General features: G+C 47.6%; 14 protein-coding genes and 1 pseudogene across 15 annotated transcripts; 8 read left to right on the plus strand and 7 right to left on the minus strand.

The window, feature by feature from the left end:
• Nucleotides 1-343: 343 nt before the first annotated feature.
• On the plus strand, nt 344-2,564 carry LY89DRAFT_722369 (uncharacterized protein; the record flags this gene model as incomplete). The annotated part of the gene is made up of 3 exons (XM_018218723.1): nt 344-406; nt 465-2,039; nt 2,114-2,564. 3 exons carry the CDS (start codon nt 344-346, stop codon nt 2,444-2,446), a joined length of 1,971 nt encoding a protein of 656 aa, XP_018066333.1. The 3' UTR covers nt 2,447-2,564.
• A 68-nt stretch (nt 2,565-2,632) lies between these two features.
• LY89DRAFT_688461 (DUF1715-domain-containing protein) lies at nt 2,633-3,395 on the minus strand. Its single transcript, XM_018215708.1, has one exon. It carries the CDS (start codon nt 3,202-3,204, stop codon nt 2,692-2,694), a length of 513 nt encoding a protein of 170 aa, XP_018066334.1. The 5' UTR covers nt 3,205-3,395; the 3' UTR covers nt 2,633-2,691.
• A 1,297-nt stretch (nt 3,396-4,692) lies between these two features.
• LY89DRAFT_699961 (uncharacterized protein) lies at nt 4,693-5,536 on the plus strand (the record flags this gene model as incomplete). The annotated part of the gene is made up of 2 exons (XM_018217092.1): nt 4,693-5,216; nt 5,263-5,536. 2 exons carry the CDS (start codon nt 4,693-4,695, stop codon nt 5,534-5,536), a joined length of 798 nt encoding a protein of 265 aa, XP_018066335.1.
• Nucleotides 5,537-5,829: 293 nt separating this feature from the next.
• LY89DRAFT_688465 (phosphoglycerate mutase family protein) lies at nt 5,830-7,701 on the minus strand. The gene is made up of 5 exons (XM_018215709.1): nt 7,203-7,701; nt 7,001-7,154; nt 6,889-6,953; nt 6,341-6,842; nt 5,830-6,287 (listed from the first exon to the last, which is right to left on the minus strand). Exons 1-5 carry the CDS (start codon nt 7,305-7,307, stop codon nt 6,139-6,141), a joined length of 975 nt encoding a protein of 324 aa, XP_018066336.1. The 5' UTR covers nt 7,308-7,701; the 3' UTR covers nt 5,830-6,138.
• A 192-nt stretch (nt 7,702-7,893) lies between these two features.
• Nucleotides 7,894-9,277, plus strand: LY89DRAFT_688466 (DUF1761-domain-containing protein). The gene is made up of 4 exons (XM_018215710.1): nt 7,894-8,399; nt 8,569-8,873; nt 8,928-8,994; nt 9,050-9,277. Exons 1-4 carry the CDS (start codon nt 8,387-8,389, stop codon nt 9,115-9,117), a joined length of 453 nt encoding a protein of 150 aa, XP_018066337.1. The 5' UTR covers nt 7,894-8,386; the 3' UTR covers nt 9,118-9,277.
• A 324-nt stretch (nt 9,278-9,601) lies between these two features.
• Nucleotides 9,602-10,394, minus strand: LY89DRAFT_594028 (acyl-CoA N-acyltransferase; the record flags this gene model as incomplete). Its single annotated transcript, XM_018209780.1, has 3 exons — nt 9,602-9,972; nt 10,031-10,269; nt 10,321-10,394. 3 exons carry the CDS (start codon nt 10,392-10,394, stop codon nt 9,602-9,604), a joined length of 684 nt encoding a protein of 227 aa, XP_018066338.1.
• A 189-nt stretch (nt 10,395-10,583) lies between these two features.
• On the plus strand, nt 10,584-11,923 carry LY89DRAFT_688467 (NAD(P)-binding protein). Its single transcript, XM_018215711.1, has 2 exons — nt 10,584-10,867; nt 10,917-11,923. Exons 1-2 carry the CDS (start codon nt 10,783-10,785, stop codon nt 11,714-11,716), a joined length of 885 nt encoding a protein of 294 aa, XP_018066339.1. The 5' UTR covers nt 10,584-10,782; the 3' UTR covers nt 11,717-11,923.
• A 19-nt stretch (nt 11,924-11,942) lies between these two features.
• Nucleotides 11,943-14,223, minus strand: LY89DRAFT_722376 (methionyl-tRNA synthetase). Its single transcript, XM_018218724.1, has 2 exons — nt 12,386-14,223; nt 11,943-12,330 (listed from the first exon to the last, which is right to left on the minus strand). Exons 1-2 carry the CDS (start codon nt 14,186-14,188, stop codon nt 12,145-12,147), a joined length of 1,989 nt encoding a protein of 662 aa, XP_018066340.1. The 5' UTR covers nt 14,189-14,223; the 3' UTR covers nt 11,943-12,144.
• A 1,718-nt stretch (nt 14,224-15,941) lies between these two features.
• On the minus strand, nt 15,942-17,291 carry LY89DRAFT_653565 (uncharacterized protein; the record flags this gene model as incomplete). The annotated part of the gene is made up of 3 exons (XM_018212258.1): nt 16,698-17,291; nt 16,446-16,576; nt 15,942-16,416 (listed from the first exon to the last, which is right to left on the minus strand). Exons 1-3 carry the CDS (start codon nt 16,965-16,967, stop codon nt 15,942-15,944), a joined length of 876 nt encoding a protein of 291 aa, XP_018066341.1. The 5' UTR covers nt 16,968-17,291.
• A 161-nt stretch (nt 17,292-17,452) lies between these two features.
• Nucleotides 17,453-18,645, plus strand: LY89DRAFT_673782 (SET domain-containing protein; the record flags this gene model as incomplete). Its single annotated transcript, XM_018213387.1, has 3 exons — nt 17,453-18,270; nt 18,352-18,488; nt 18,587-18,645. 3 exons carry the CDS (start codon nt 17,453-17,455, stop codon nt 18,643-18,645), a joined length of 1,014 nt encoding a protein of 337 aa, XP_018066342.1.
• Nucleotides 18,646-19,090: 445 nt separating this feature from the next.
• Nucleotides 19,091-19,269, plus strand: LY89DRAFT_t61 (annotated as a pseudogene). The gene has a single exon. The product of its transcript is annotated as a tRNA-OTHER (tRNA).
• Nucleotides 19,270-20,019: 750 nt separating this feature from the next.
• Nucleotides 20,020-20,679, minus strand: LY89DRAFT_673783 (uncharacterized protein; the record flags this gene model as incomplete). Its single annotated transcript, XM_018213388.1, has 3 exons — nt 20,020-20,187; nt 20,368-20,483; nt 20,562-20,679. 3 exons carry the CDS (start codon nt 20,677-20,679, stop codon nt 20,020-20,022), a joined length of 402 nt encoding a protein of 133 aa, XP_018066343.1.
• Nucleotides 20,680-21,060: 381 nt separating this feature from the next.
• On the plus strand, nt 21,061-22,948 carry LY89DRAFT_624284 (uncharacterized protein). The gene is made up of 2 exons (XM_018211042.1): nt 21,061-21,192; nt 21,262-22,948. Exon 2 carries the CDS (start codon nt 21,357-21,359, stop codon nt 22,845-22,847), a length of 1,491 nt encoding a protein of 496 aa, XP_018066344.1. The 5' UTR covers nt 21,061-21,192; nt 21,262-21,356; the 3' UTR covers nt 22,848-22,948.
• A 148-nt stretch (nt 22,949-23,096) lies between these two features.
• LY89DRAFT_218804 (uncharacterized protein) lies at nt 23,097-25,877 on the plus strand. Its single transcript, XM_018205922.1, has one exon. The coding sequence runs from the start codon at nt 23,146-23,148 to the stop codon at nt 25,651-25,653; it is 2,508 nt and encodes an 835-aa protein (XP_018066345.1). The 5' UTR covers nt 23,097-23,145; the 3' UTR covers nt 25,654-25,877.
• LY89DRAFT_688475 (mitotic spindle assembly checkpoint protein MAD2) lies at nt 25,720-26,839 on the minus strand. The gene is made up of 5 exons (XM_018215712.1): nt 26,744-26,839; nt 26,671-26,696; nt 26,597-26,622; nt 26,260-26,547; nt 25,720-26,206 (listed from the first exon to the last, which is right to left on the minus strand). The coding sequence occupies exons 1-5, from the start codon at nt 26,796-26,798 to the stop codon at nt 25,927-25,929; spliced, it is 675 nt and encodes a 224-aa protein (XP_018066346.1). The 5' UTR covers nt 26,799-26,839; the 3' UTR covers nt 25,720-25,926.
• Between the last annotated feature and the right edge of the window lie 93 nt (nt 26,840-26,932).

Here is a 26,932-nt window from a genome sequence, read left to right on the forward strand (position 1 = left end):
AAGATAACAACGTAGCAATTAGGTACATAGAGGCACGTATGGCACTGTATAGGTGTCGGCTGTAGGAATTGTAAAGAGAATGATAGTAAATGTACGTTGAAGGGCCTTATCATAAGGCTTAAAAGATCACGGGATCCCAAAATGACGAAGGTGACTATCAAGAAAGCTTAAGGAGAAAGGCGATAGAGCTGATTTGGTTAGCGTCCTGACTTTGCACGCAACAAGAGGGTTCTTCCGACCTTCTCGCTTTCGACCTCTTTCTCGCGAACTTTCCCACCACCTTTCCCATTACTTCTTCCGCCATCAACCACAACCATTTGCAAATCGCATCGCGACACGGAACATGGCAGACTCAAGAGAACCTCGTAAGAGACGAGCAGCCGTCAATGATGACGCGCCAGATCCAGTAAGTCAATTTCAAAACATTCTGACCTTCTGTGGACATTTGCTGATACATCATACAGAAGAGAGCAAGAGATCTGGCCATCTTCGACCGTTTCGACCATTTGGATACCTTGAACGCGGATCATGTCGTTAACAGAGACAAGGCTGGGCTGGCTGTCGAAGGTTTCTCCGAGATATTGATGACATTCGAAGCACAGCGCAATTCGTCTAAGCTGGAAATCGATGCTATCAAGACCGGATATCAACGTCTGTTAGCTGAGAGAGCAGAAACCGAGTCTCGTCACGAAGACGCTATGACCGACATTCAAGAGCAGCTCCTATCAGCGAACCAAGAAGTCAAGCAAGGAACAGAGAACATGGCTATCCTCGAGACCGACAAGGAGATGGCTCTCGATCAGTCAAGATTCTTCAGAGATCAACTAAAGCGCGAGCGTAAGGAGCTGAACGTCGAGATCACGACGCTCTTTTCGAAGCTGAACAGGAAGGAAAGAGCCTTGAAGTTGGAAAAGCTTGAGATCGCCAGGCTTCAGACTAAACTCGAAGAAGCAGAGGGCAGCGTGAAGGCCGCGGGCCCTGAGAAACATAATCTCACAGCAGCTTTGGCGCAAGTCAATCATCTCTCAACAGAGGTCGAAAAGCTGAAAAAAGACCTCGAAGCCTCTCGAGAGAAACACGACAGCCTGGAGGAGGCCGCGCAGTCTGAACTCGACGACGCCTATGCCGCTAAGAACCAGATCCTTGAAGACTTGGAGAGTACCGCGGAGAAGCTGCACCTGGAGGAGAAGGATAGGTTCAAGTTGGAAAACGACTTAGAAGCAACAAAGTCCGACTTGGTGGCATCGAACGGCGAGAAGAACCAAGTCCGGTCAGACTTTGATGAGCTCTCAATTCGCTATGAAAGTCTCAAAGTTCGGGAAAGACAACTCGCGCAAGAAAATGAAGAGAACTCATCAGAGCTCGCGAAGCTAGCATCGGTCCGCAATGAGCTCACATTCTGGCGAACCACATTCCAGGCCCCCTCGGCAGACCTCGAGACCGTTCGGAAAGAGAATAACACCCTTCGAGCCAGTAATGACAGCTCAGATTCGAAGGTGAAAAGTTTGGATGCAGCGCTATCGGATCTCCAGATGAAGAACAAATCCATTTCTTCAGCACTTGAGAAGGCGAAGCAGAAACTCGAGGCCGCTGAAAGTTATGATCAATATTCTGTAGGCTACGAAGAGGGAATGAAGCGAGGTCACGCGGACGAGGTCATTGACACCAAGAAGAGACTTCACCAGGAGATGACCGTTGTAATAAACCGCTTGGTTACTGACTGGTACAATGATCAATTTGGTCCTAGATACAAGTTCCTTAGCCAAGGGGAAGGGGAAGGCTGGGGCATAAATGAAATCGGCAACTATTGCAACATTCCATGCCTGAAGTTTGCCAAGGAGATCATCCGACGTACTCATGGAACCCGGGATCAAGCAGCCTCTTACTTGCAGACCTCAGATCGGTTTCCGGAACTAGAGTACCAATCGTGGCGGACTGGTCGGGCTCTAGAGCCGAAGTGGAAGAAGAGACTCACAGTGTCCGACAAGAAGCTGGTACTTGAGATTGACTCAATGTATGAAGAGAATAAGCCAGTCCTTGTAAGTAAAGATTTTGAGCATCTGGCTAGATCATTTTTATGACGAGAAGTTATTTCATTGCTGACACGAAATAGTTCAAAAATGCACGACGGATTGCTTTTAAATTTCTCCAGAGCGAGCGCGCGATAGTCTTGAGGGCTCTCGAGACCCACCCTTGGACGAAAAAGTGTCATGCTCGGGACGTCACAGAGCTGATCGAAGCTTGTATTCTGGCATTTGACCGGAAGTTTTGCCTTTGGATCGCAAACTTGACCCGCACGATTATCCCACGAGAGAATATTACCTGTCTAGGCATTTGTTCCTACACTGCTGTACTCGGATTGGATGTGGAACGGGTATTGGGGGAAAAGGGACAAAAGGAAACGTTCGAGCGTCAGCTTAAGTGGTGGGACTCGCTCAGCAAATGATTGTCGCACATACAAGAATTGCAGGTTGGTAGAGTCAGAACAATGTGGCTCACTTTGGAGGGATATCAGCATCTGGGGCCGACTTGCGGGGAGTTCAGAGTGCTTGGAATAAGTAGACTGTAGATATGGAGTACTCACAGAGTGAGCAAACATCTGAATAGGATTTTCAGAATGAATCATTCAAGAGGCACTAAAGTGATGGGTCAAGCATTGATCATACACAAGGTGGGGCAGACATCTATTTTTCAGAGCTCTGCACCAATTCCCATATTGTCACCATTCGCCCCTCCCACAATTCTCTCGATGACCTTTGCCTTCCCTTGAGCTCTCTTCAGTCGATCATCGAAATCTGTCACAGATTCCTCATCGTTCTCAGTAGACAGGCTCTCTGGCTCCGACAAAGCGTGTAGAACTTTGATGTGTTTCAACAGTCGTTGATTGCTGGGAAGACGTGGAAGTGACGTTGGTGATAACGTGGCAGGCTCAGACACGGGCGAGCTGGGGCGTGGTATCGGTGTGTCTGTGACTACTCGCTTTTGCTGAGCGGTCGACTTAGAGGAGCGAACCTGATTTGACCATATAAGCGATCTGCCGTGCAGTTTCCCACTCTCCACGTATTTCTCGAAGCCTTTCTCAAGTCCAAATGTTCGGCCTTCGATCCTCCCAGCTTTGAGTCCGTCTGTTAGTCCTTGCTGAAATCCAGTAGCGTAAAACTCCTCTTCCAAACCCAGAACTTCGTCAAACGTGTTGGGCGGCATTGCGATGACTTGAGGATAAATGACAGCGGAGATTGCTTTCCGTATGTGTTAATGCGAAGGCGAAGTTGATAGCAAATTGAATGCAAATGATTGCATTTCAATCCCTCAGTCCGACTCCCTTATGATGCTCATTGCATAGTAGAAGCATTTGTGAAACTTTGACGAATATAAAGTAGTTGCTAGCTAGGAAGGTCCAGAGATTTCGATAAAGCACTAGCGTGCTAAAGCTCGCTTGGCTCTCAGCCTTGTTCGCTTTTATGGTATATAGTTTTAATTATGCCAAATTTTGATACTGATCTACTACCTATGGTACTGGCGCTTTGGTAGGCTCGCATAATAAAAATCTACACAGCTTTAAAGCTATGTCTTACCTGATCCCGGAGTCACGAGACGAAGTCAACCCCGGACAATTGCCTTTGGTGTGGCTCTTAGGGCCCATTGCTGTCCGAAAGGACCGGGTCACAACGTCCGCTTCGTGTTTGCGAAGGTTTACGTTATGATGTAGATAGAAACCGAGGGATTCAGGGTACCTCAAGATTTTCGCCACAAGTAGAAGCTGGTCTTCTACAATTCTTTTTTTTGGGTCTTTGGATCGCGTCGCCAATTAAGCCCCGCTTTTATTCAGCTGTCTCGAAATTTACCGCTCTCGAGCCAATCACGATAGCGAAAACAGTTTAACCTCATCCCGTTCTTTCACACGACTGTTCTTGTCAACTTTCACAGATTAACATAGCTTTGATGAAGCTATTTTCTTTTATCCCTCATTATTACTTGGCTGTAACGAAACTTCTGTCGCTTCGGCTGCGGTGGTACCCCATCCAAGCATTCCATATGTAAGGCTACGATTTCCATCCTTGAGAAATGCCTTTGGTGTACTCTAAAGAAAGTAGGATTCTGATCATTCCGATCAACGGTCCGGGAACATAAAGTGCGCTTCGACTAAAGATCTATATCATTTGAATAAGTCAATTGATCGAGGGCATCTCACGATATTTTGTCAACCTCGCTAAACCCCGCTTATTCACCCCACCTTCCTCCGCAACTCCGTCTCGTTCGTTCAAGTTACAACAAACGAGTTCTCAATAAAAACATACTCTTCTTATATACTCTGCTTATGAAGCCAACGAGACTTTGGCGATTGAGGCAAGAACACATCCACGTGCAGCGAACCTGCAGACCAACATCCTTGCACATGTACATACCGATCTCGGAGTGCTTCTGTAGACTATCGAACTTCCTCATCGCTTACGACAGAAGGGTCTTGAGTCTCTGAATCTTACCCTCAAACCATCCTTCTCACCACCAACACCTTCTACAATAAAAGGTCTCAAGTCAATTATCCTCACTGCCACATTACCTATCCCTCCTCTCTCACCAATACCCCACCTCGACGACGAAGTCACCTTGAATCATCCCTCATCCTCACATACTACATCTCTCCTCTATACCAACACCTTCCCGAATATATTTTAAACTAACAACTCCACCATGGGCGCCTTCTACGAAACCATCCCCACAAGCCTCCACACCTGGATCCTCCAACAAAAAGTCTTCTGGGTAGCCACCGCACCCCTCTCCCCGGACGGCCACATTAACATTTCCCCAAAAGGCGGCCCCTACTTCGGGCTCCTCGACAACAAAACATTCTGGTACATCGACCTCACCGGCTCGGGCGTCGAATCCATCTCACACCTGCACGAGCCCGGCAACGGCCGCATCACCATCCAATTCAACGCCTTCGAAGGCGCGCCCCAGATCGTGCGTCTCTGGGGAAACGGCGAAGTGCTAGAGTACGGCACCCGACCGTTCGATGAGTTTGTGGAGAAGAATAGAGTCGATGCGATAGCGGGCACGAGAGCGATTATCCTGGTGCATGTGCATCAGGTGGGCAGTTCGTGTGGGTTTAGTATGCCGTTTTATGATTTTAGGGCGTTTCGGCCGACGTTGAATGAGTTTTTTGAGAAGAGGGTTGCGAGTGAGGTGAGTGGGAATAAGAAGGATGGGATTGAGAGGTGAGTTTTTTTCTTTCTTTTCTTGTTTTGATTGGTTGAGGGGAAGAGATGCTGATATGGATAGGTATTGGGCGTTTAAGAATTCGCAGAGTATGGATGGGTTGCCGGGGTTGAAGAGAGGGGTTGAGACGAGGAAGAGGGAGAGCGTTAAGCCGATTAAGAAGATGGTGGGTGCTTATGCTCTGGAGACGGCACCGCGGCAGAAACCTGGGCCGTTGGTGCCGTTGTGGTCTCTTGTTGTTGTGGCGCTGTTGAGTTTTAGTATGGGGACGATTGCTGCGCTGCTGGCGGCCTTGCAATTGGGTCTTCTCGTGAAATGAAGTTGGGCTGTGCAGGGTTGGGATTTGAAGATAGATTGTTTCCTAAGTAGGATTTGATGATCGAGATTTGATTCTGGTATATATGGGTTGGGTTCACTGTTTCATGAAATGGCGTTGGGTGGATCCGAATTCTTGAGAAGCTCTTGAATGGGCTGCATTGCCTTTGAAATTATTTTGAGTGGTAGCGCTTGCTACTTCAAAAACAAAGGAAGACAGAATGAAAAGTATAACTATGACTTCAACGCTCTTTTCGCGTGACTTTCTATGCATTCGAATGTTCCACTGAAGTAGTACCCAGCTGACGACACTCAAGCCAAAGACAGGGAAAGAGTCCATTAATATCACAGACATTGAGTGAAATGCAAATGTGCCAGCCTCGCCTGTCTCTCATGTCTCACAACCGCACAAGTACCGAATCTTCTGCATATCTAGTGTGGAAAACGACGTCGGACAAAGTACACGACATAGATTTTGGACAACAAGATCATGCAGTGCACTTGCGGGAGCTACGATTCAGGGCTCGAGCATCACTTGTATCAAAGCATCGAGATGACTCGGTCCAGAAATGGTCGATAACCTCTATTGATGTCTCATCCAACAAGCTACAGCATAGCAGGCGGCTTTTCACAAGTCTTCGGCTTATCCCACGGCGCCTTCACCACAGGGGGCAGTGTTCCTTTGACTTTCTCAATCTTCACCAGCACTGGAATCATTTGTCCAGTACTCAATGCAAAAGCTCGATGTCCAAGAACTGCTTATCATCAGCATCATGCATTGAGTTCACGAGACAGGATAATTACTGACCTCTTAAAATAGACGAAATCTCGCCTGAATGACTGGAGATACTGATATGTGTATTCTCGTCATTCGAGAATATATCATCGAGAACCACTTTCGTTCTCTGATCTTGCGCTTCGGCAGTTTCTCTCAGCGTGGCGCTCCAAAGCTCATCTTCTTCAGCGAATCCTTCTTCGAAAGGCCAATTGGGATATTTTCCATGTATCACTGTCTTGGTACTTCGTCTATCGCAGGTATGGACGCCGATTACCTCTCGAACGAGTTCCTTGATCATTGGAATGAAGGGCCGATCAGCTGGGAGAGTGAGCCCAGTGAAGGTGTGCTCGGCTGTTTGCATGCAGCGAAGTAGTGGACTTGTGTAATATGATTGAGGGGTTGATATCTTTTGGTCTGAGATCAAAGATTGCCAGAACTTATTGGCCTTTTTTGCTTCTGCGATTCCGATGTCTGTGAGGAGTGCGTCGGCCCATGTACTTGTTTCGTTGCCGTCTTGTAGGGACCAGTAACACTAAACTTATTAGATGGGCCAAGAATGGAGTTTGGATCTCACGAACATCCCACGCTTCGGTGCCATAATAAGATTCTGCAGCGTTGTGATAGCCTTGCCCATGGCGTCCCACTGTATTTGATAAGTAAGCGCTCTAGCTTTGAACATGGCATACGCACTGTACAAGACTTTGTATTGAGTATTTGAGTCGCTCTCATGGTTTATCTGAGTGACATGATGGTCGAACTTTTGCCATTGAGTTTTGGTTCCTTCTGGATCGAAATTTGCATCTGTGTCATATGCACGATTTATCAGACCAAAGTTGGTTGTAGCCTGAGAAAATTAGTAACAGAGCTCCTAAAATCAACTTTATCCACTCACATAATCAAATGCTTTGGGATTCGTAGCTGGATCATCTTGCTGGAAATATCCCGTAACCGTTGTGAATTTGAGGTACTCCTCCTCTGGCTTTGGTGCTTCACCCATAATGACGAAGAATGCAACGCAAACCGTAGCTACGAAAAGGACGGGACTAAGGAGTCTGATGAGCCTTCGGACGGGAAATGAAAGCATGCTCTCACATGAGAAGATTGATGCCACAGAAGCCACGGGGTCTTCTGTTTCTGTCTATCGGATCTCCAGGTAGTAATTGTTCTCTTGCTTCAGGCATATGATATTATGTTCAAGGTGCCATCTTGCTGTTGCGATGTCCAAGATAATCCGTTGAATGTTTTGGTGGTCGAGATTAGCTTTTCGCCAATTGGAGGCGTCAGTATCGGCATGTGGCTTGGCAGTTCAGATCATTCAGTCCAGTTTCCAGTGTCTTCCTTCAAACTTTTCAGCTTTTAGACTATTCTAGTAATTATGAAGCTATCACGACTTGCAACTCAAAGTGCAAACTTTCGTTCCAAATGGAAGCTGTCAATATGAATCGCATCACCTGACCTACTCATACCCTGGTCCGATTCGTCGAGAGATTAGCCACAGTGATGTAATGCTTTTAAGGTTCCTGACAGCTACCCCACACCCAAACACCGAATTCTTTTCAGCTCGTGACAAGTGCCACCAACTCCCTAAACTCAATTGAGAGATTCGAGGGTTTTGAGGCAACATGAAACTGCTCGTGAAATGAAGTAAACTCCAAGGGTGAAGGTCTCTACTACGTCATATTGATATTCGCCATGAAATGGGGAAATTTGGCATTGCAGCATGGGAATTGTCGGACCCAGGTCCTTTGCCGCGTTGGCTTGATCGAGAACAAGAGAAAGTGCCCCGTACATGAATCGCTTCCATCACCCCTGTCGTACCTTCCAAGGCTGGATGCATCTGAACCCACGTCATCCCCTTCGCCAGAAAATCGTGCCTTCCCTCACCAGCCACTTTTGCTCCGGGCAATTCCACCCTAGCTACTAGCTTGTCTCCTTCACCTTCCCTCCCATACATAATAACCTCACGCTGTTCCTCCTCCCCGTTCTCTTCTCATCAACAACGTCAAACTGGCATCAATCCAAGTACTTGAAGAACCTCCTATTAACATCTTCCAACAACCTCACACATACGCAATCATGTCTCTCCACTGTATGTATTCTGTTCTGTTTGCTTGAAGCTGCGGGAAGCCCGGTGACGACATTTGTTGATTTTTGAGCTCATTCTGGGGCAATCAGAGCTTGAACAATGTCGAAAGCTTCACAAAAGCTCTTTACTCTATTGCAAATCCGTTGAACTTCCACTGACCTTTCACATCTAGATCTCCCACCTGTCAAGCCATCTGCCATTGCTCTCGGCACGATCTTCAACCACGCTGCTTCTCTCGCCGTTCTCGGTCCCGTCTTTGGTGACACTTACCACCGTGCTCAAGCCGCCAACTCAAAGGAGGAGTTCGTCAAGTCAAAGGAGGCCGCCTCTGCTGCCGCAGCATGGGGAACTTCCCTCGTTGGTAGCGCCGTTCAATCATATGGTGTTGGTGCCTTGATCAATGCTACCGGAACTCTGTCGTACAAGGGTGCTGCTTACCTCGGTGGTCTGATCTTCATGGCCAGCTCTGCCCCATCTGTACGTCCCAACATCCCTGTAATTCTTTGGTAAGACGACTAATACGTTCTGTAGTTCATCGCACAAATCTTCACTGAGAAGCGTCCCCTTGATACCGTTGCTGTTGGTGCCGTTGCCCGTGGTAAGTTTGGACTGTCCCTATCAAATTCCTTAAGCAATGCTGATATATGGTTTAGTCTTCGAGACTGTTGGTCTTTCTCTCTTCCTCACCTGGTGGGGAACCCGCACAAACCCCTTCGAGTAAATCATTCGCAGGGATATGAAATAAGGAAATGGGGAAGGATTCTTTAGAAATGGTTTAGCAACCTCTGTATCAACTCAGCTCTCCTACCAGGCGGTGATTTTGTGGTTTGCTAGTCACACGCCCTTGGCATTTAGTTAGGGAATGAAATTCATGCAACGACTCCACTATTCGTCTGGACGTGATCACCTCAATACTTATGAATGTATGAAGACAATACCTTGGGAGACAAATAACACATACGCTTTTCAACAATGTAGAATCGTATTTGCCTCGCTTTCTTTAGTCTGAGGACTACTCAGCATTTCAGGCCGCGAGCAATAGAGTGAGATATTAGGCTCTTCACAACCCACACAATCAAAACATAACTCAAGCCTTGGTCTGTGAAGATGCACATACCTCCATTCCGCAGAAAATAGTCTATGTTGCCGCCACCAAATCCCATTTTAAACTCCACGCATGCAGAAAACATCCACACCCGCCTCCCTCACGCCTTCTGACTCTCATCCCTCTCCACCAAGTCCCCGACCCCCAAACCCCTCCCAACCCTAACCTTCCTCTTCTTCCCCTCATCCTTTTTCCTCACCGTCAAATCGCCCGCGCCCTCCTTACTCCCCAGCTCCCCGACCGGCTCCCCCTCATCCGCCTCCGCGTCCTGCTCATCCTGGATCTGCTCGCGGATGAACCCCAGATCTAGCTTCATGCTATACGCATCCTCGCCATCGGCATAGTACTTCGCCTCCACCTTCTCGTTCTTGAAGCCTAGGGTGTCGCGGTATAGACGTAGCGCCGCCGTGTTCGAGACGCGGACGTGGAGGGATACGTATTGGGCTGAGAAGGTTTCGACCATTGCTTTTTCTGCGGTGGTCCTGTTAGCTTGAGTGATAGAGGAAAGGGACGGAGAGGGAAGGCGTACGAGATTGTCGCATGAGTTTTTCTGCGATGCCGAGGCGTCGGTGCGTGCGCATTACGCTCAAGCTGGTGATGTGGCCGTGTTGTACGCCGTCGGGAGGGTCTTCCTCCATTTTCGCGAGCACGTAGCCCACGATTCGGGGGTAGTCGTAGAGGGTCTTTTTGGGGCGGGAGACGTCGACTGCGACGTAGGAGAGTTGGGGCCAGGAGAGGGCGTGGTAGAGGTAGTATTTCATGAAATAGCTGGCTTGTTAGCTTGTGCAGAGAGCAAGGAGAGGAGGGGAGGGGATTTACTTCTCTGGCAGGTTGGTGATGTTTGCATGCTGGACGTGGGGGATGTCACTTGGGTGCAAGAGTCGGATATCCATCTTGAGCTTTCTGTTCCTCTGGTTGGAAACTACCTTAGAGAAGTTTCGAAGCTCACGAGTGTATGCGACGAGGCTTCAGAGCTGCCGTCAGTCACGAATTGTTCGTGACGACTGGGATTGGAGCGCTAGTACGAAAGTGGGGGCGGAAAAGGTTGGAGAGTGAATTAACCCCACCTTCACGTTTGGCGGGGTTAAGTTTCTTGGGTCTTGACTCAAGTACTCCTATTATTAGAGAGCTATTAAAAGGGCTGAGATATCCCACTTTGAGATATCTGGTAGGGAATTTGCCAAAAACTCTTTCCTATTTTCGTTTCTTACTCCTTTCTTTCAGAAATTAGGACATTAGGATATTAGAATTGGTACAATGGAGTCTACATTACCAACAAGTATGAGAACTCCAGCTGGGGGTGCAGCAACTGGTGGATACAGACCACTGGAAGGAAAACTCGGAATAATCACTGGAGCATCAAGAGGTGATTTCCTTTCTCATTCTCCAAAGAACCAACAATAACACAGTCCTAGGAATCGGCGTAGCAATAGCTCAAAACCTCGCCAGCAAAGGATGCAACTTGATCTTAAACTACACCTCTGACTCTTCAGCCACCGCCTGCAATGACCTCTCCACCCAACTATCCTCTGAATACGGAACCAGCAACCTCGTCATCCAAGCCGACATGGGCCTTCCCACCGGCCCAGCACACATCGTCACCACAGCCAAAAACCACTTCTCGCACCCCAAGACCGGAAAATTCCAGATCGACATCCTCGTCAACAACGCCGGTGTCTCCAAGAACCTCCGGATCGAAGAATGCACCATCGAAGACTACGAATGGCAATACAAAATCAACGTCCTGGGCCCCCTTCTCCTCATGCAAGCCGTCGTCCCCTACCTCCCCACCGACCGCAGCGGCCGCGTCGTAAACCTCAGCTCCGTCTCCAGCTCCGAGGGCTTCATCGGGCAAACCGTCTACGGGGGCACCAAAGCCGCCCTGGAAGCCATGACGCGGACCTGGGCGCGGGAATTAGCTGAGCGGGCAACGGTTAATGCGATCAATCCCGGCCCGGTCAAGACGGATATGTGGGCGGGGACCACGGCGGAGTTTAAGCGGAGGTTGAAGCCGTTTATTGAGCAGACGCCGGGGAGCGCGATCAGGAAGGAGGTCGATGATGGGGATTTGGTGGCGGATGCTGAGAATGCGGGGGGGAGACCGGCCTATGTGCATGAGATTGCGGGGATTGTAGGGATGTTGACTACGGGTGATAGTCAGTGGTGTACGGGGCAGGTTGTTTGTGCTAATGGGGGGATGAGGATGGCTATCTGAGGTGGGGATGATGGAGATGTTGGATGTGCATATAGGCTTCAATATGTGCATGAATGAAAAGCTGGTTTGACAAATAGCATGATTGGAATAGAAAGGGGATGATGTGATATCTCTTTGAGATGTGCTGAGATTCGGAGGATGAGTAGATAACCACGCTTGCGGAGCAACACTTGCGAAGCACCCAAATCAACCAATATTGATGACAACACAATGTTCAAGAAAATTTGTAAAAGACTGTAATTCATACTCTGAGTGTGTTGAAATCCACTGTATAACAAACCACCTGCCATCGATGCTACAAAACGTTGAGCTTTTCCCATTCGTACACTAAACAAACCAACCGCAACCGCTCTTGATTTTCGATAATTCGCTATCTACCACCTTGCCGCAAAAACGCCATCCATGCTCCATTTCCAGGTCCAATTAGCTCAAGGGGCAGCTGCAGGAGGTGGAGCTTGCTCCTCTGCAACTTTTCCTCTTAGGGGAATTTCTGTCTCTGTATCCTTGATTTTTTCCTCTAATTCTGCGGTAGTGGCGCCCTCGGATTTTGGTGCAGCATCAGTTTCTTTGTCTGTCTTTTCTACTTCTGCAGCGGCGGCTTTAGCAGCTTCTTTCTGTAGTAAAGTTAGTTTCTTTCTAGGGTTACGGTCTGAAGTTAGGATCACAAACCTTCAATCTCTTACGCTCCTTGTCTCTAGCTTTGTCTGCTGCCTTCTTCGCCTTAGCAGCCTCCTCTTCTAGTCTAGCAGCTTGAGTACCTCCAAACCGCTCTTTCCACTCCTGCTCTTTCTCCGGGGGAATTTTCGTGAACAGATAAGCAGCTTTGCCAATCTTGTGTCCACTCTTAAGAGTATCTGGAGACCATTCATCTGGAATGGGCCCGAGAGGGATGTTCAACTGCTTGACGATTAAGTCTGCGGTCGATGGCATGTATGGTGAGCAGATGGAAGCAAGGAGATATGCAAGGTTCAATGCGAATCCAACTGTGGCATGTGTTCGTGCCGGATTGTTCTCAAGGTTAGCATTATCCATACGGTATTGTAGAAGATCATTGCCACAGCTTGAAATCTCCATGATCTTCCTCAGACTGTCTCGGATCTTCACTGCATCCATGCCTGCCAAGTACTCAGCAAGATGTGTGTTGACTTGCTTTATCCAGGCGGGGAAATCAAATGTATCATCCTCGTAGGATGCTGAGAACTCTGGAACAGTACTGTTTAATTTGGCATTCGCGAATTTGACGACACGGTTGACAAAATTTCCGAGATTGGCCAAGAGTTCACTATTGTTGGCTACAATGAAGTTGCCCCATTCGAATTGGGTGTCGCCGGTCTCTGGTCTGTTAGAGAGAAGGTAGTATCTCCATACAGAAGGTGGAATTCCAGTTTCTTTAGCACCGTCTCCGAAAACGCCAACTCCTCTTGACTTGGAAAATTTGCCGTCTTCGTAGTTCAAGTACTCTGTAGTGGATAGATGGTTGAGCATGGTCCATTTGTCCCCAGTGCCCATCTGCGAACCTGGGAAAATAATGGTGTGGAAAGGCACATTGTCCTTGCCCATGAACTGATACAGCTTGACGTCTTCTGGATTGCGCCACCATTGTTCCCAATCCTTGGTATAATTCGCCGTGATCGAGGGATACCCGATGCAAGCATCGAACCAAACATAGAGAACCTTCTTCTCATAGCCCGGCAGAGGAATTGGTGTTCCCCATTTCAGATCTCTGGTGATACTGCGACCTTCCAGACCCTGTTTTAACCATGATCTTGTAATGCTGATTCCATTTTGAGGCCAGCCACCTTCCTCACTTGACTTCGAAAACCACTCCTCGATCGCCGGCTGGGCCTTATCTAGACGCAGAAAGATGTGGGTTGTTTCTCGCGGAACAGGCTTTGCATCCTTGTGTAGCTTGCAGTGAGGATTGATGAGCTCTAGAGGATCTAGCAGACTGCCACACTTATCACATTGATCTCCTCGAGCATCATCGTATTGACACTTCGGACATGTGCCCTCCACGAAACGATCCGCTAGGAACGATTGATGTGACTCTTCTTCGCAGTATGGCTGGGTAGTTGTTCTTTCCTCCAAGTACCCATTCTTATGAAGCTTCAAGAAGATATCCTGGGCAATCTTGGTCTGTTCTTCCGTTGTCGTGCGGCCAAAATAATCGAAGCCAATCTCGAACCAGTCGTAGATTTCTTTGTGGAGCTTGTGATATTTGTCACACAACTCTTGTGGGGTCGTCTTATCTTCGAGGGCTTTCGTTTCGGTAGCTGTGCCATACTCATCTGTTCCGCAGATGAAGAGAGTCGGTCTCTGGCGTAATTTGCTGTATCTCGAGAAGACATCGGCGCTGAGCACGCTGCCAATGATATTTCCGAGATGAGGTACGTTGTTCACGTAAGGCAACGCAGATGTAATCAAGACGTTTTGTTTGCCCTTTTCGGGGAGAATTATTTTCGGTGTCGCCATTGTGTTGTTTGCGAGGAGGTTTGCTGATGAGTATTTGTGCTTTTGGCTTGGTGGGGTTTGAGTCATAAGGCTGAGGTCAGCAAAAGTTTGAGGGCTGGCGAATCAAATGGTTCCAAGGCCACACAAGGCTGAAAGTCCCTCGTTAACGACGGAAAGATAGGAAGTGGTTGAAGAACCAATACGAAAATCGAATTGCGAAGTATTATTGAATTTCATCTAGCCACTGTCTTCTTTGAACAATCCGGAAGCTAGAGCGTTTCACGTGACATGAGCTCAAGCTCCAGGTAAAATTGTTCACTTCAATACCGTAGATATTTGGAGATAATACGATATATTTGAGAGTTTGCGGGACATTAGAAGGGGCTAAGTCCCAACGGTAGACTATGATTCGAAGGATGGAGTTGTATAAGAACGACATAAATTCCCTTCTCTTTGGAATCTCGAAATAAATCTACTTCTCTCCTGTATTGTCCTACAAGCTCTAGAACAATATTGTCATAGATTTCAATCTACATGGCATTCATAGATTGGGGGCTAGGATACCCTGTCGCTGGTTTTGTTTAGTCTGCGGATGTTAGCAACTTCTGCTTGAAGCTTGGGCTGAGGCCGAGTTAGCCTAAGCCAAGCGATGAGCATGCAGGAGCAGCCTATGAGTAAGCCTGAGGGCACTTGACTATGACCAAACCCTAAGTCTGTGTGATTCGTGTCGTAGTACTGATATGCTATACCCAAGCCTTCTGGATGTTAATCATACTTTCTTTGTACCTGGAAGTGCCGTTGAACAACTTCAGTGTAGACTTGCCTCCCAAAACAGTCAAGTCGCTTCAGCGTATAGCTTTTGCAACTAACTCGCTGGCGTGTCCTCAATAGAAAGCTCCCAACATTTCCTGCCAAATCCCGTGGTAATCTTCTTCATGGACACACTTATTTCTGTGCCCAACAAGAAAACGTCTAAACCCTCTATCCGGTCCCCTCGCAATTGCCACAGCCCACTGCGGATCGCGTTACTCTCGGTGAAGGTGTGATTGGTTGTATTTCACGCTTGCGGGTGTGAGTCGTGCGGCAAACGTTCGGCGAAGGACAGCCATCTCTGCTGCTCCTTTTCTGGATACAACTTCTCGCCTGTAGAATAGGTGAGCAGTGAGGGATTCTTCGCGCCGATTGCAGATGATTCCGCAAGAAAGAGAAAATAGGGTTGAAGTCGAAGTCGAAGCACAGCTTGATTTTCTTTATCTTCTTTCCCAGCTTTGAGATATCCAGGTAAGCCAGCATGTCGGAATAGTAAACCCCAGATTGAAGGGTCAATGTTCTCTCCGCCTCATTCCATACCAAACCTTCGGAACATTCGAAAACACGGAACGTTTTCTCTATTTTGACATCGTTTTCTAGGAGGCCGCTACCAAGCCGAAAGCCAAGCGCTCTTTGCTCTGTATGTTGGTGTCCTATCAATTTGACTTGACGGACATATATTGGTACTTCTCTGGAATAATGGTTGAATGTGGCGTCTACCCAGTTCAGCGGAGCGCTGAGATCATGAACTAGTTCCTGGTCATTGATTTTGATCCTGACATACTGATCATCCTCGTCCAAGCGGCGGAGGAATAATCCGGTCATGCCACCTTGGGCGTTCTTGTACTTTGAGTCGGCCAGATCGACACAGTGGATGCGTGCCAAATATGTGTCCAAAATCCAGGGCATTAGGGTGAGAGTTATGGAGATGCCTCTGTTTGTCATGAAGAAAGCACCCTTTCCCCTACGGAAATGAGTGCACTTGACAGATCCACAGTTCTGAAAGTTGTCTAAGGAGTCGGCGAGAAGACCGGGATACTCGTCTTTGACTTCCCTTCCAAGCAAAGATTGAATGATCGTCAGAGGTCTTGATGATCTCTTCTTGAAGGCGCATGAATGACTTCTCAACCTCGCCGTACAGCATAGGCATATTGGCTCCGAGCAAGCCGAGAAGGCTATAAGCTCGATCTTCGATCTTGACGGTTTGCCGGATTGAGGCCCAAGACAGGCGTGCTGCAACCGAGCAATCTTCCAGAGACTTCGAACCCTCCAGAATGGCTCTATCGATCTTGGTAACCGCGCTGATACGATCTTTCAAGAAGTGTTTGTCGCCAAGAGCCTGCCAATTGGTGTCGTAAAACTCCACACGACGTGGTGCAATGAGCTCCTGAAGTGTCCAACCCCCGCAAACGTCACCCATTGGCCGGACATTCGAAGAACTTCATACAAGAGTACGTACCTTGTAAACCATTCATCATTTTCCATTGAGCTCGGGAAAGTTGCTTCTGTATCTTTCAGATACGCATAGCATACAGCTGCGTCTTGGTACCAGCGATACATGCTATTGATGGACTCCTGTAGCTCAGCTGGGTTGCCTTTCTAGATGGCGGAGGAGTTAGTCATTGCCCTTTTAAGATTGTTTCCGGACTGTAGACGATGTCTTTAAGTAGAATCCTGAGACAGTTTAGAATGGGAAAAAAAAACTCATCATCCAACTTACATCAATGCAGCAAGTATCAAGCCACACAAACTCCAAACCCTGCTCTTTAGCAAGCCTACAAGACTTGAAGATCTTCGCGAACCCTTTCTTCGATACGGCCACCTCTACAGACTTGATATCGTCGAACTGGACCTCGTCCTCCTCTGCTAGCCATCTGTGCGACAAGATGGCATACGGGACGACTTTCCCTGATTGCCTTTCTTTGTCTGCAAGATACCTGCCATCGGCGAATTGCATTGAGTTAACATCGAGTAACCGGAGGGGAGCCATGCCCGATCTCTAGCTAGACCTGCCAAACACTGTACACAAGGCTGTGACGATTCAGGTAGAGATTGGAGATGTAAGTCGTGCCGTCCAGAGTCCTCAAGCCCGTGGCTATACTGCCAGATCAGTACCCTTCAGAATATAATGTGAAGCAAGAGTACGTAAAAGTCTTGGATTGAACTGCTTTCTGGAGAGGTGAGGCTTAGGTATTGAAGAATGATACCTAGGAGCCTAGACTAGAGTCACGTGTTAGCCATCTTATCACCTTTACATAATCTCAGAAATAAGTAGGCGAATAGATATTTTTGAAAGGGATTGTATAAATCTTTGATATACCTGAGAAGACGAAAGGTGCTTAAAGTTGCTTAGCGGAAGATGTTTAGCACACATCGGAATCCACTCTTCAAACCCCCGACCTCACCTCCTTTTTAGGAAATCGAGCACGCGATATATCCCTCCCCAAGCACACGACACCTTCTCTCTACCAACAAATGTACGAAATCCGCCCCGCCGGTCCCAAAGGACTCGGTGTCTTCGCCAAATCACTCATACCTATCGGTACACGCATATTCTCCGAACGACCCCTCATATCCCTGCATCCCAATCAATCCGCCTCAGACATCTACACCCTCTCCCGTTTACTCTCTCCCTCGCAGCGCTCGCAACTCTTGTCCCTCTCTTCTCACATTACCACCTCGTTGAGATTCATGAGATGGAACCAAGCAATTTACTACACCCTGAAATCCTTCTCGAAGAATTTCCCTTTCTTACTCCCGAGATACTGCCATTTCGAACCTCAGCGCCCTGCTTCACCGAGGAATTCAATCTCGGAACATGTGAGGATCTTGAGTATTTTCCGGAGTAATGCGTTTAATCTTTCGACGGAGAAGATTTATCAGGCTGTTTTTCCGGGGATTTCGAGGATTAATCATGATTGTGTGCCGAATGCGCAAGGGAATTGGAATCAGGGGATGGAGAGGTTTAATGTGCATGCGACGAGGGATATTGAGGGAGGCGAAGAAGTTACTTTGAGTTATCTTGGGGAGGTTGGAGCTATTAGGGAGAGGAGGGGGCAAGATCTGGGGAGCGGGTACGGATTTGAATGTGGATGTCAAGCTTGTGATCTTGATTCCGAGGTGGGAAGGAGAGGAGAGGAAAATAGAGCGGGAATCAAGCATCTGCTTCAGAAGTATGCTGAGGGTGTTTCAAGTGGTGGACAGAAGTGTGGTGAGCAGGAACTGAAGGTGTTGATGGCCTTTCTGCGGATGTTGGAGGGTGAGGGTGTTGCAGGGAGAGAAGTGGCCAGCATGTAAGTTTCCGCAAATTGTTCTTCTCATTTGTATGAAAATGGGATCAGATGCGCCCTTTGCTAATTGTTCATGATGGAAAGGTATCTGGAGGCTGCGAGGCTGAACGAGAGCATGGGAAGGATGGAGAAAGCTTTGAAGTGTGCTCGCAGAGCCGAGGAGGTTGACAGAGCTTGTTTGGGTATTGACCACGAGACGTACTTGGCAACGAACGAGGTTGGTAAGAGGCTGATGGCGAGCATAGGTGGAAGCTCTGTGTTAGGAGACGTTCAACCTATTGTACAAAGCCTCTCACAGAGAATTGTATGAATATCCTAGATTCGGTAATTTCATCGGCCATCGAGCAATTCGAGTACCAGTCGCTCATCGTCCTCTAGTCTTGCTCTAAACAGAGTGCTTTGCCACAGTCTTGGTTGCTAAAGAGACTTGCGTAAGGAGTCTTCGCTAGTTGCTCTGGAGACATGGAAAAGCGATAGGTAGATTCTGCTCCAAAATCTTCAAGTCATCGCTGCACTTATGTTTGTTAGTTATAATGAATCCCGCAGAACATTCCAAACTCTCGACTTACTTCAAAATGAGATGGACAAAGGATGATGCGAGGAATTGTAGTTCCAACTCCGGATCGAGGTGTACGAAGCTATGTCCGCATCTCCTGCTCCAATAAAATCTCCAGTCTATTCATCTCAACCGACCAGCCCAGCACACACAGCCCAAGCCCACAACTCACCTCCCCTTAATCAGGTGAGTGCTCTCCCTTTCAAGTTCACATCAAATCTACTCCATAAATCTAAATAAGCTATTCCTTGCCAACAAACCAAAATCGGGGACGTAGCTTAGTGGTAAAGCTCGCAAGAAACATTGGAAAGTGGGATGATTAACTTGCTTACCAAACTAAGTCAATTAGTTCTGGTGAGCAAGGGGTGAAAACAACGGCTTAACGTCCCTCTTCTTCTGCGGACCATTCAGATTGTGGATTGCTGGTTCGAATCTAGCCGTCTCCAAAGTAAATACTCTTTTTTTGGTTGTCAAAGGTAGATGCTTGTCGCACTTGGTAGCAAATAGGAAATCTAGGAAATTGTTTTATTCAATCCTTCTTTTTGTCACAAGCTGATAAAACAATAGTTGACTGTTAAATGTTAACTGGAGATTTCGCCGTCAAGCAGTACATGTAAATACTCCGCCTAAAGGAAGCCTAATGTTGATGAGCTGTTCAGATTCAAGAAACAAGAAAGTGTTCTCTGTAAGTAGCAGGATCCTGGCGACGATTGATACCGGAATGGGAGAGATGTCAGCGATAGGAGCCAAAATATAAGCGAGGATGATAAATGAGAGTTGATCGGGACATGCTCAAGAGTATATAGGAATGGAAATGAATATCCGATAAAAAATAAGGTTCGTTTTGAAAGGACAAGGGGTCATTGAATATTTGATATGGGATGGGTTGGAACATCGCTTAGAGCAACATTTGGCCTGTTGAATCTAACTTGAAAAGCTCCAGTCACATAATTCAGACTAGCAACAGAAGTGGCAACATTTGATGTAGCAAAAGACACTCGTCTTGTAACCCAAACTAGCATATTCTCACATCAATCAGCGGCAGGATGCATTTCTGCTGAAAGACTGAGAGGGGCATTCATCGATATTCGTATTATACAGCCCATTCCCAGACCCAATCCGGTCAGAAAGCCTCGCAGAAGTAGGTAATCATCAATCGTCCTTCATATCGCCTGATCGCTTCTCAAAAGTCGTATTTACTTCCCACCGAACCATGAAGAGATGCCGCTCTTGGCCTGTGCTGCCTTCTCCTCGATCTTCTTGTCTGCTTGATCGATCTTCTTCATCGTGTCTGCGCTTGCCTCCTTTCTGTATTGATCGAGCTTTCCTTCGGCTTTTGCGAGTTCGGCACGACCTTTCTCGACCTGCAAGTTCAAAGTTAGTTAGGATGAGGTGGTTGAGTGCAGTTGTCATTTCGAGATGTAATATGGGAAATGTTACACAAGGTATAGAAAGTGAATGGCGCCACTTTGTGTGCATGCAAAGTAGTACAATAGAGAACAATGAGAAGCCTCTGGAATAAGACGAATATTAGAACCACCTACAGCAGAGTCGACCTTTGCACCTGCTACTGAAGCCCACTTCTCGCCCTCCTTTTGTGCCTGGTTTGTCCGACCTGGAATCTGCTCTTGGACCTTGGCTGAGGCCTTAGAAACATCGGCTGTTCTGTGTTAGCTTACTGCTAGACACAAGTATCACGAAGCAAGAAGACAATGTATTGTTTCAAGGTGTAACGTACCCTCGAACTGCTTCTCAGCGACCTTTGGACTACCACCTGCCGTGTACAGATAATAACCGACTCCACCAGCGGCGGCTACTCCAAGGTAGAGAGCAGTGTTGGACTTTCGTTGAGCCATGATGTTATTGTGATTGAAGAAGTAAGCTTGAGGAGCTGTGGTCTTGTGCGTGGGGTATTCGAGACTTTAAAGAGAAGTTCGATGTAGGTTTGAGGAGAGAATTGTGTTTTGCGGAAATGAGGAGACACAAAGGAGCGGGATTGTCATGCAATTGAGCAGGTGGCTTTTCTATTGGCGATGGAGAGCTCATGCCTGCAGCTCACCCCAACCCCACACCAAACAAGGAAAGCGCTTCTTAGCGACAACGTCATTGCCTGAAGAAAAAGCCAGGCTCGCAGTACGGTCCGTGCAGTCACGTTTTTCCCGTAGCTGTGGCTTGATTTTTGCACCTTGCCTCTTCAGGATCGATCTCCTCCAAAGTTGGCAGATCATCTCGGGTCCCACTGGCCCCGCGTCATCATACGAAGTGAGGCTTGGGTTTTGAAGAGATCTTGTGAAAAAGCATCTAGGCAACAAGCCGCACTAACTGCACACTACGCAAGAATTGCGAAGCTGTCATTGAGTTCTGTTCGTGTAAGAGAGAGAAATCAATCCTTATCCATAATATTTATAATTCCTGACTACGTCCTCGATTGCGATTAGCTGTGTAGGGTTGAGCTTGCTTTTTACATTAGCCATCCACAGCTTCGCGGAGCTGTACACCATCCAACCCAGCAATGCTTCAACGCAGGTAGGAAATGTCTCTGCTACATTCCTCCACTCGTCGACCGGCTCCTCTCCAAGATGAAGATTACGATCATGAAATCAATCTCATCGATCATACGAAACAAGACACTGCCCAACCGACTTCGCTCAAACGACTTTCCCGAAGTCGGTCTCCAAATGGCACACACCTTACTCCAGAGATCTCCGACTCCTCTTCTAGACGGCACAGCGATGTACCATTACGGAAACATGCAACACCACAACATCTGCGAAAGGAATTGACACGAAGAAAATACGCCAAATACCAAGATCGCGGCGTTGCAAACGTCTCAGATGATGAACAAGCTGAAGATGCGGACGCGGATCCAGAAGACCACAATGAGGAGAATGGGAACGCTGATGATGAAGGATCCCGAGGTCGGGCACCTGAACGTCGATGCATAAAAGGACCCAAAGGCCACAAAGAACCGAAGTCTGCAATAGACATCCTATACGAGAACCAGCGTGGTGGATTCCTCTGTGGCATGCCCTTGTTCTCTTCCAAAGCACTGGGGAATCTCGATCCGTCTCCATGGACCAATGTTGCCCATAAGACTAGTCCCACGGATATCACAAATGCTCAAGTTCCTGATCCCTCATGGGAATGGGCTTGGAAGGAGTGGACCATCAATCACGAAAATGATGTCGATAGTGATGGATGGGAATATTCCTTTGCGTTCTCAAAAAAATTCTCATGGCATGGGCCGAAATGGTGGAATTCATTTGTCAGACGTCGAGCATGGATTCGAAAACGCGTCAAGAAGCATAGTGGTTATGAGGGGAACAACGCACACATGCTCAATCCCGATTATTTCACCATACATTCTGCCCAGGAACGAAGTAGGAGCCGTGGATCCAGCGTTCCCACCAGCGAACAGCACAGACTCAGCTTCTATTCGAGGAACGAAGCCGAGGAAAATATTGTTCCAGAAGACATTTCTGACATTGGAGCATTAATGAAAGCTCTTCGGCAGGCTCGTATTGATCGAGAGAAGACTGAAGCTATTGAGAGCTTCATCGCGCACGGCGGGGACGACCTCTACTATCTGAGAGACCACATGCATGAAATCATGCGCATGTTCATATTCCAGGCTTCACGGCGCTCTCTCCTTACCCATCTGCTGAGGATCTTCAATGAAGCGGCTGAGAAGCAGAAGGAGGTCAGCGAAGGGGAGAAGGACGTCGATCCCGCCGTCAAGAGACGATACGATAACCTGGAAGCTGCTGTACAACATGCAGACGAGGAGGTCAAACGTCTAGAATTCTGGTCTGATGTCAAGGACATGGCGGAAAAGGGCGAGACGAAAGGTGCAGTAGACGAATCTCAAGGATGGGATAGTCGTTGGACTGGACTTGATGGAAGTGGACCAAAAGAGATCTGGGGCCACAAGATTGCTGGGCTCGATGATTGTGATGAGCACGAAGGTAATGGAACAGCCAAAGAGCCAAAGTCCGATGATGGGAAGGGAAAAGCAAAGGAATAGCATGTCATGTCAGCAAGGCGTTTAGGAGATACCTCAGCATTGGCGCATAGCGGGAATTGGGACTTGGATAAGCCTCAGTATACGGAAAGCATTAATATATGAAACATATTAAATGAAGTTCTTAATGTTATTAGAAGTGAAAATTGAATTTCATACCTACCTAGGTAGGTATCTTTTCCGTGCAGCACGTGCACGCCTCCTTATCGTCGCGACTTCCCGATCGCGACGTCAAAAATATTTTCTCGGATGCAAGTCGATATGAAAACAACACCCATACAATAATGCCACATCACAGCGAATGTCCCTGGGAAGCCGTATCGCGATACGAGGCAGGGCCGCAATCATTGCAAGTCTAGTCTCGACTCCCAGGGAGCCTTTATTATTCCTCTATCCGCAATGGGCCAGAAGCTCATCAACTGCTTCTCAAGCGGCAGCTTTCAAGAAGCCAACGGATGCCTCGACGGAGAATTCGACAGAGTCATCTATCTACACTTCAAACTCCGCCTCGATAGATCCTCTGATCGATGCTAGAGATCCCCTCAACTCGAGTTCTTCTGCCAAAACTCCTCCCGGCGAATTTCGCACAAAAGCAGTCAAGAAACGCGCCAATATCGACTCGGCGCAGTATAAGCCTTTGGCTATCAGAAATCAACTTTCGAATCCTACGAAGAGCCCTGGATCCGAAGCTCTGTTGGCTGAACTCAGCTTTGCAAAAGAGGAACCTGTCTGCACCCCACCCGCTACTTCGATACTGGACGATGTTCAAAGCAGAGCTCGCAACATTCTTCATGCTGCAGAACGCAAGCGAATTTCAGAGCAAACAGCTCATCATATACGAGAAGAATATCAAGAGAATAGGAGGCTCAGCACAAACAACTGGATCCCTGACTGGCGTGTAATCCTCCGGGACTTGACCCGAAACACACCTCACCATGGACAATGGTTCGATAGGCAGATTCAAGTCATTGTACCTCCAAGCGAAAAGCTACTCTTCATGTGTGGCCTGGACGATGACATGCGGGTTATTGGCGACAAGTATGGATGCTCTATTGAGCTAGGACCTAGCTACCGTGCTAAGCATGAAGATGGGATTTTCGTTTTATCAGGTTCGAGATCTGCCATCAGCAGAACTCTTGCCGACGTCCTTCGTTTAGCCCCAGATGCGAAGATCACCACAAATGACACTCCTCGAGTCTCTCTTGACGAATCAAGAATATCCTGTTCCGCTGGTGTGCTCGAAACTGTAAACATACGACCCGTTATTTCAATACCTCGAAGCAATAGCAAAATCCGCTCAACACGGCCGGAAGAGATTCCCAAACCGCCTGTTTGGACTAAACATTCGTTCTTAGACTATGTCAAGGCTGTAACAACTTTCGAACCTCCGAGAAGTGTGCTAGAAAAAGAGGCACGGGAACAGTACTTTGATGAAGTTCGACTTATTCTTCACGGCCTGTTCAGAGATCCAGACGAGGCTCGCAAAGCTGCGATAACCGGAGCGGCATGCCACGAAGCTCTTCAATACTTTGTCAAATTCAACCGGATTGATCAGGTCCGCGTGCTATTCGTTCGTATGGAGCTCCTAGGCATGCCACTCTCACCTGAAACTTTCAATATCATGCTTCGTGGTGCTGCTAAACAAGAAGATCTCCACAACTTTCACTTCATCCTTCATTTGATGCTCCGGCGAGGGCTGGTACCCAATGGCGCGACTTGGACTGCATTTATGATGACTCTACCCGATTTCCAGTTGAAAATGCATGTTGCGACTAAGATGAAACGAGGGGGACTTTTGCGGCATGTGCCTACGATGAAAGCTGTCTGTGAACAACTTATCAAACCGGAAGTCGAGCTGTCACTAGACGCATTTCAGGACCAAGCAACCTTCGTCTCGCATATGGATGCTCGCTACGGCCGGAACTGGCTCAGTCTGGACAGCGCCAATCGTGTTCTCAATGAGCTTGGAGCTAGAGGATTGATATCTCGGTGTTGGGACTTTTTGCATCTCATGGATTCGCGGTATATTCGACCTGATGGATATTCCGTAAACACTATTCTCAACCACTGCAAACAGATTGACAATCTGGGTGGTGCAATTGAGTTCTTGCAGAACTTCTCAGCAAAGTGGGGTCTCGAACCGGATGAGGATACCTACGACATTCTGTTCCGCATGGCATGGCAAGAACGGCATTACAACATGGCCAAAGTTGTATGGAAATATGCGTGTATTGCCGGAAAAACGTCTTATGGTATGCGATATGATGTTCTGCACAGTATGCGTGCCGGTTGGAGGATGCCCAATACTCCAAAGTTACGCTTCGAATGCTATGCTGGCACTGTCGTCTCTGGGTCATATTATGGCTGGAACCCTACTCCTGCTATTTCAGAATTTGTCAACAGGCCTCGGCTTGCTTCAATCGATACTGCAGAGATGTTACAGCTCCCCTTGATTAAATCCGAACTATTGCCTACCCCACCGGATCTACTCCCTGTTTATAAACCCTTTGCGTACGTATATTCCGACTCCTCAGACAAGCAGGTCGGTTACGAGGTGAAAGATGAAGAGTTTGAAAAGCTTTACGAAACTTTATGGCAGAGATTTAGCGTGGATTTGCATATGACCAAGTTCAGAGTCACACCTCGATACTCATTTGAGGAAAGTTTACAGATCGCATGGAACATGGACAAGAATTGGAGGGAAAGCGGGGCTTATAGAGATTGGAGACTGAGCGAGTTGACGGCGAAGGCAATTCGCGTGGACCTGAAAGTAGAAGATTTTGGGAAGACATTTTGGACATCAATGTAATACTAGATGCAGCGGCTACACGGTAGCACAATATTACTGTATAGAGACTCTTGTATCATAGCACAGGCGTTTCGGTACTTGTGGATAAGAATAGTATGTATATGATACCAGCAGCTTGTTGGAAACAATTGATCCGCTCTTGTCAAGCTCAACTTATACAATAACGCCCTCCTATTTGTAAGCCGTTCCAGTATTGACACAAACTTCAGATACATAAACAAGAATCCACCCCAAACTCCAGTCCTTCCCACTAACCAGTCCTGTTATGACATCCTACGAAACCACCCTGTAGCTAACCAGTGTATCAACCTTGTGATTCGTAGTACTAAAACTCCTCAATTGGACCTTCTCTCCATTCTTGATCTCCTTCGCATCACTGTCGCACCACTCCATCGGCACGTCCGAGTCTGCATCCGCGTAGACCAGGACATTGAACGTACAATCGCCTTCTAATTGCGGAAGGAACGTAACCGAAGCCGTAATTTGTCGAAAGATAGACTGGATCTCAGATTGAATCTCAGCATCGGTCTTCTCCGGCGTCGGCGCGGCATCCCTATCATCTCATCAGCACACGTTCCTCCCCTTCCTTCGAATAAGGATACATACTCAGGCGCAGCGTTCTCTTTATCAGCGCTCCGTTTCGAGCTCCCCTTCTTGCCTCCCTTATTAAAGATCTGCACGTCAAACTGCCACCTCTCAACATGTTCTCCTGTATCCTTGCTCGTGATCACGACGACGAGCTTCGAAATCTTGCCGCCGATCATCCATTTGTCGAGCTGGGACATGATTTTCTTGATGTAGGCTTTGACTTGGTCGTCGGAGGAGATGAGCATCGTGAGGCCATATTTCTTCACGGCGGTGAAGTCTTCGGCGGGGTAGACACCTCGTTGGAATCTGGTGGGTTTGTTAGTGGGGTAGAGAATTAAAGAGGGAGGCCAAGTACAGGATGGTGTTTATGGAGTAATTGAACTGTGGATATTAGTATTAATGCTGCTTGAGAGGAAGCGTGAGACGTACGAATTCTGCGACGAGTCTGGATGATCCTGTGAAGTTGTCAGGCAAGCTCAAAATTGCATGGCGGAGAACGTACCTTTCAGCTGTAGCTTATGGACCTTCGATTTGTCTTTCTCTCGTTCGACAGACATCTTGTTTGCTTGATTCCTGTTGAAGTGTTCTTGTGTCGAAATGTTTGAAGTCGCGACAGAATGCGATACGGCTTTGTTTACTAGTGTTGACCGAGCAATAATCGGCTACGGTTAAATCTCCAGAAATTCAAAGC

This window comes from Mollisia scopiformis (genome assembly GCF_001500285.1).
Source record: "Mollisia scopiformis unplaced genomic scaffold LY89scaffold_22, whole genome shotgun sequence".
Taxonomy (NCBI): Eukaryota; Fungi; Ascomycota; class Leotiomycetes; order Helotiales; family Mollisiaceae; genus Mollisia; species Mollisia scopiformis.

Excerpts from the sequence above, each read along its gene's own strand:
- LY89DRAFT_688461 (XM_018215708.1), bottom strand. The coding sequence starts at position 3,204 with ATGCCGCCCAACACGTTTGACGAAGTTCTGGGTTTGGAAGAGGAGTTT.
- LY89DRAFT_688465 (XM_018215709.1), bottom strand. The coding sequence starts at position 7,307 with ATGGGTGAAGCACCAAAGCCAGAGGAGGAGTACCTCAAATTCACAACG. Across the intron at positions 7,155-7,202 it reads ATCCCAAAGCATTTGATTAT|GCTACAACCAACTTTGGTCT; the intron begins GTGAGTGGATAA and ends TAATTTTCTCAG. Across the intron at positions 6,954-7,000 it reads TCAATACAAAGTCTTGTACA|TGGGACGCCATGGGCAAGGC; the intron begins GTGCGTATGCCA and ends TATCAAATACAG.
- LY89DRAFT_688466 (XM_018215710.1), top strand. Across the intron at positions 8,874-8,927 it reads TGGCCAGCTCTGCCCCATCT|TTCATCGCACAAATCTTCAC; the intron begins GTACGTCCCAAC and ends TACGTTCTGTAG. Across the intron at positions 8,995-9,049 it reads TGTTGGTGCCGTTGCCCGTG|TCTTCGAGACTGTTGGTCTT; the intron begins GTAAGTTTGGAC and ends TATATGGTTTAG.
- LY89DRAFT_688467 (XM_018215711.1), top strand. The coding sequence starts at position 10,783 with ATGAGAACTCCAGCTGGGGGTGCAGCAACTGGTGGATACAGACCACTG. Across the intron at positions 10,868-10,916 it reads AATCACTGGAGCATCAAGAG|GAATCGGCGTAGCAATAGCT; the intron begins GTGATTTCCTTT and ends ACACAGTCCTAG.
- LY89DRAFT_722376 (XM_018218724.1), bottom strand. The coding sequence starts at position 14,188 with ATGGCGACACCGAAAATAATTCTCCCCGAAAAGGGCAAACAAAACGTC. Across the intron at positions 12,331-12,385 it reads AGGAGCGTAAGAGATTGAAG|AAAGAAGCTGCTAAAGCCGC; the intron begins GTTTGTGATCCT and ends ACTTTACTACAG.
- LY89DRAFT_624284 (XM_018211042.1), top strand. The coding sequence starts at position 21,357 with ATGTCTCTGCTACATTCCTCCACTCGTCGACCGGCTCCTCTCCAAGAT.
- LY89DRAFT_218804 (XM_018205922.1), top strand. The coding sequence starts at position 23,146 with ATGTCCCTGGGAAGCCGTATCGCGATACGAGGCAGGGCCGCAATCATT.
- LY89DRAFT_688475 (XM_018215712.1), bottom strand. The coding sequence starts at position 26,798 with ATGTCTGTCGAACGAGAGAAAGACAAATCGAAGGTCCATAAGCTACAG. Across the intron at positions 26,548-26,596 it reads TACTCCATAAACACCATCCT|ATTCCAACGAGGTGTCTACC; the intron begins GTACTTGGCCTC and ends CAAACCCACCAG. Across the intron at positions 26,207-26,259 it reads AAAGAGAACGCTGCGCCTGA|GGATGCCGCGCCGACGCCGG; the intron begins GTATGTATCCTT and ends ATGAGATGATAG.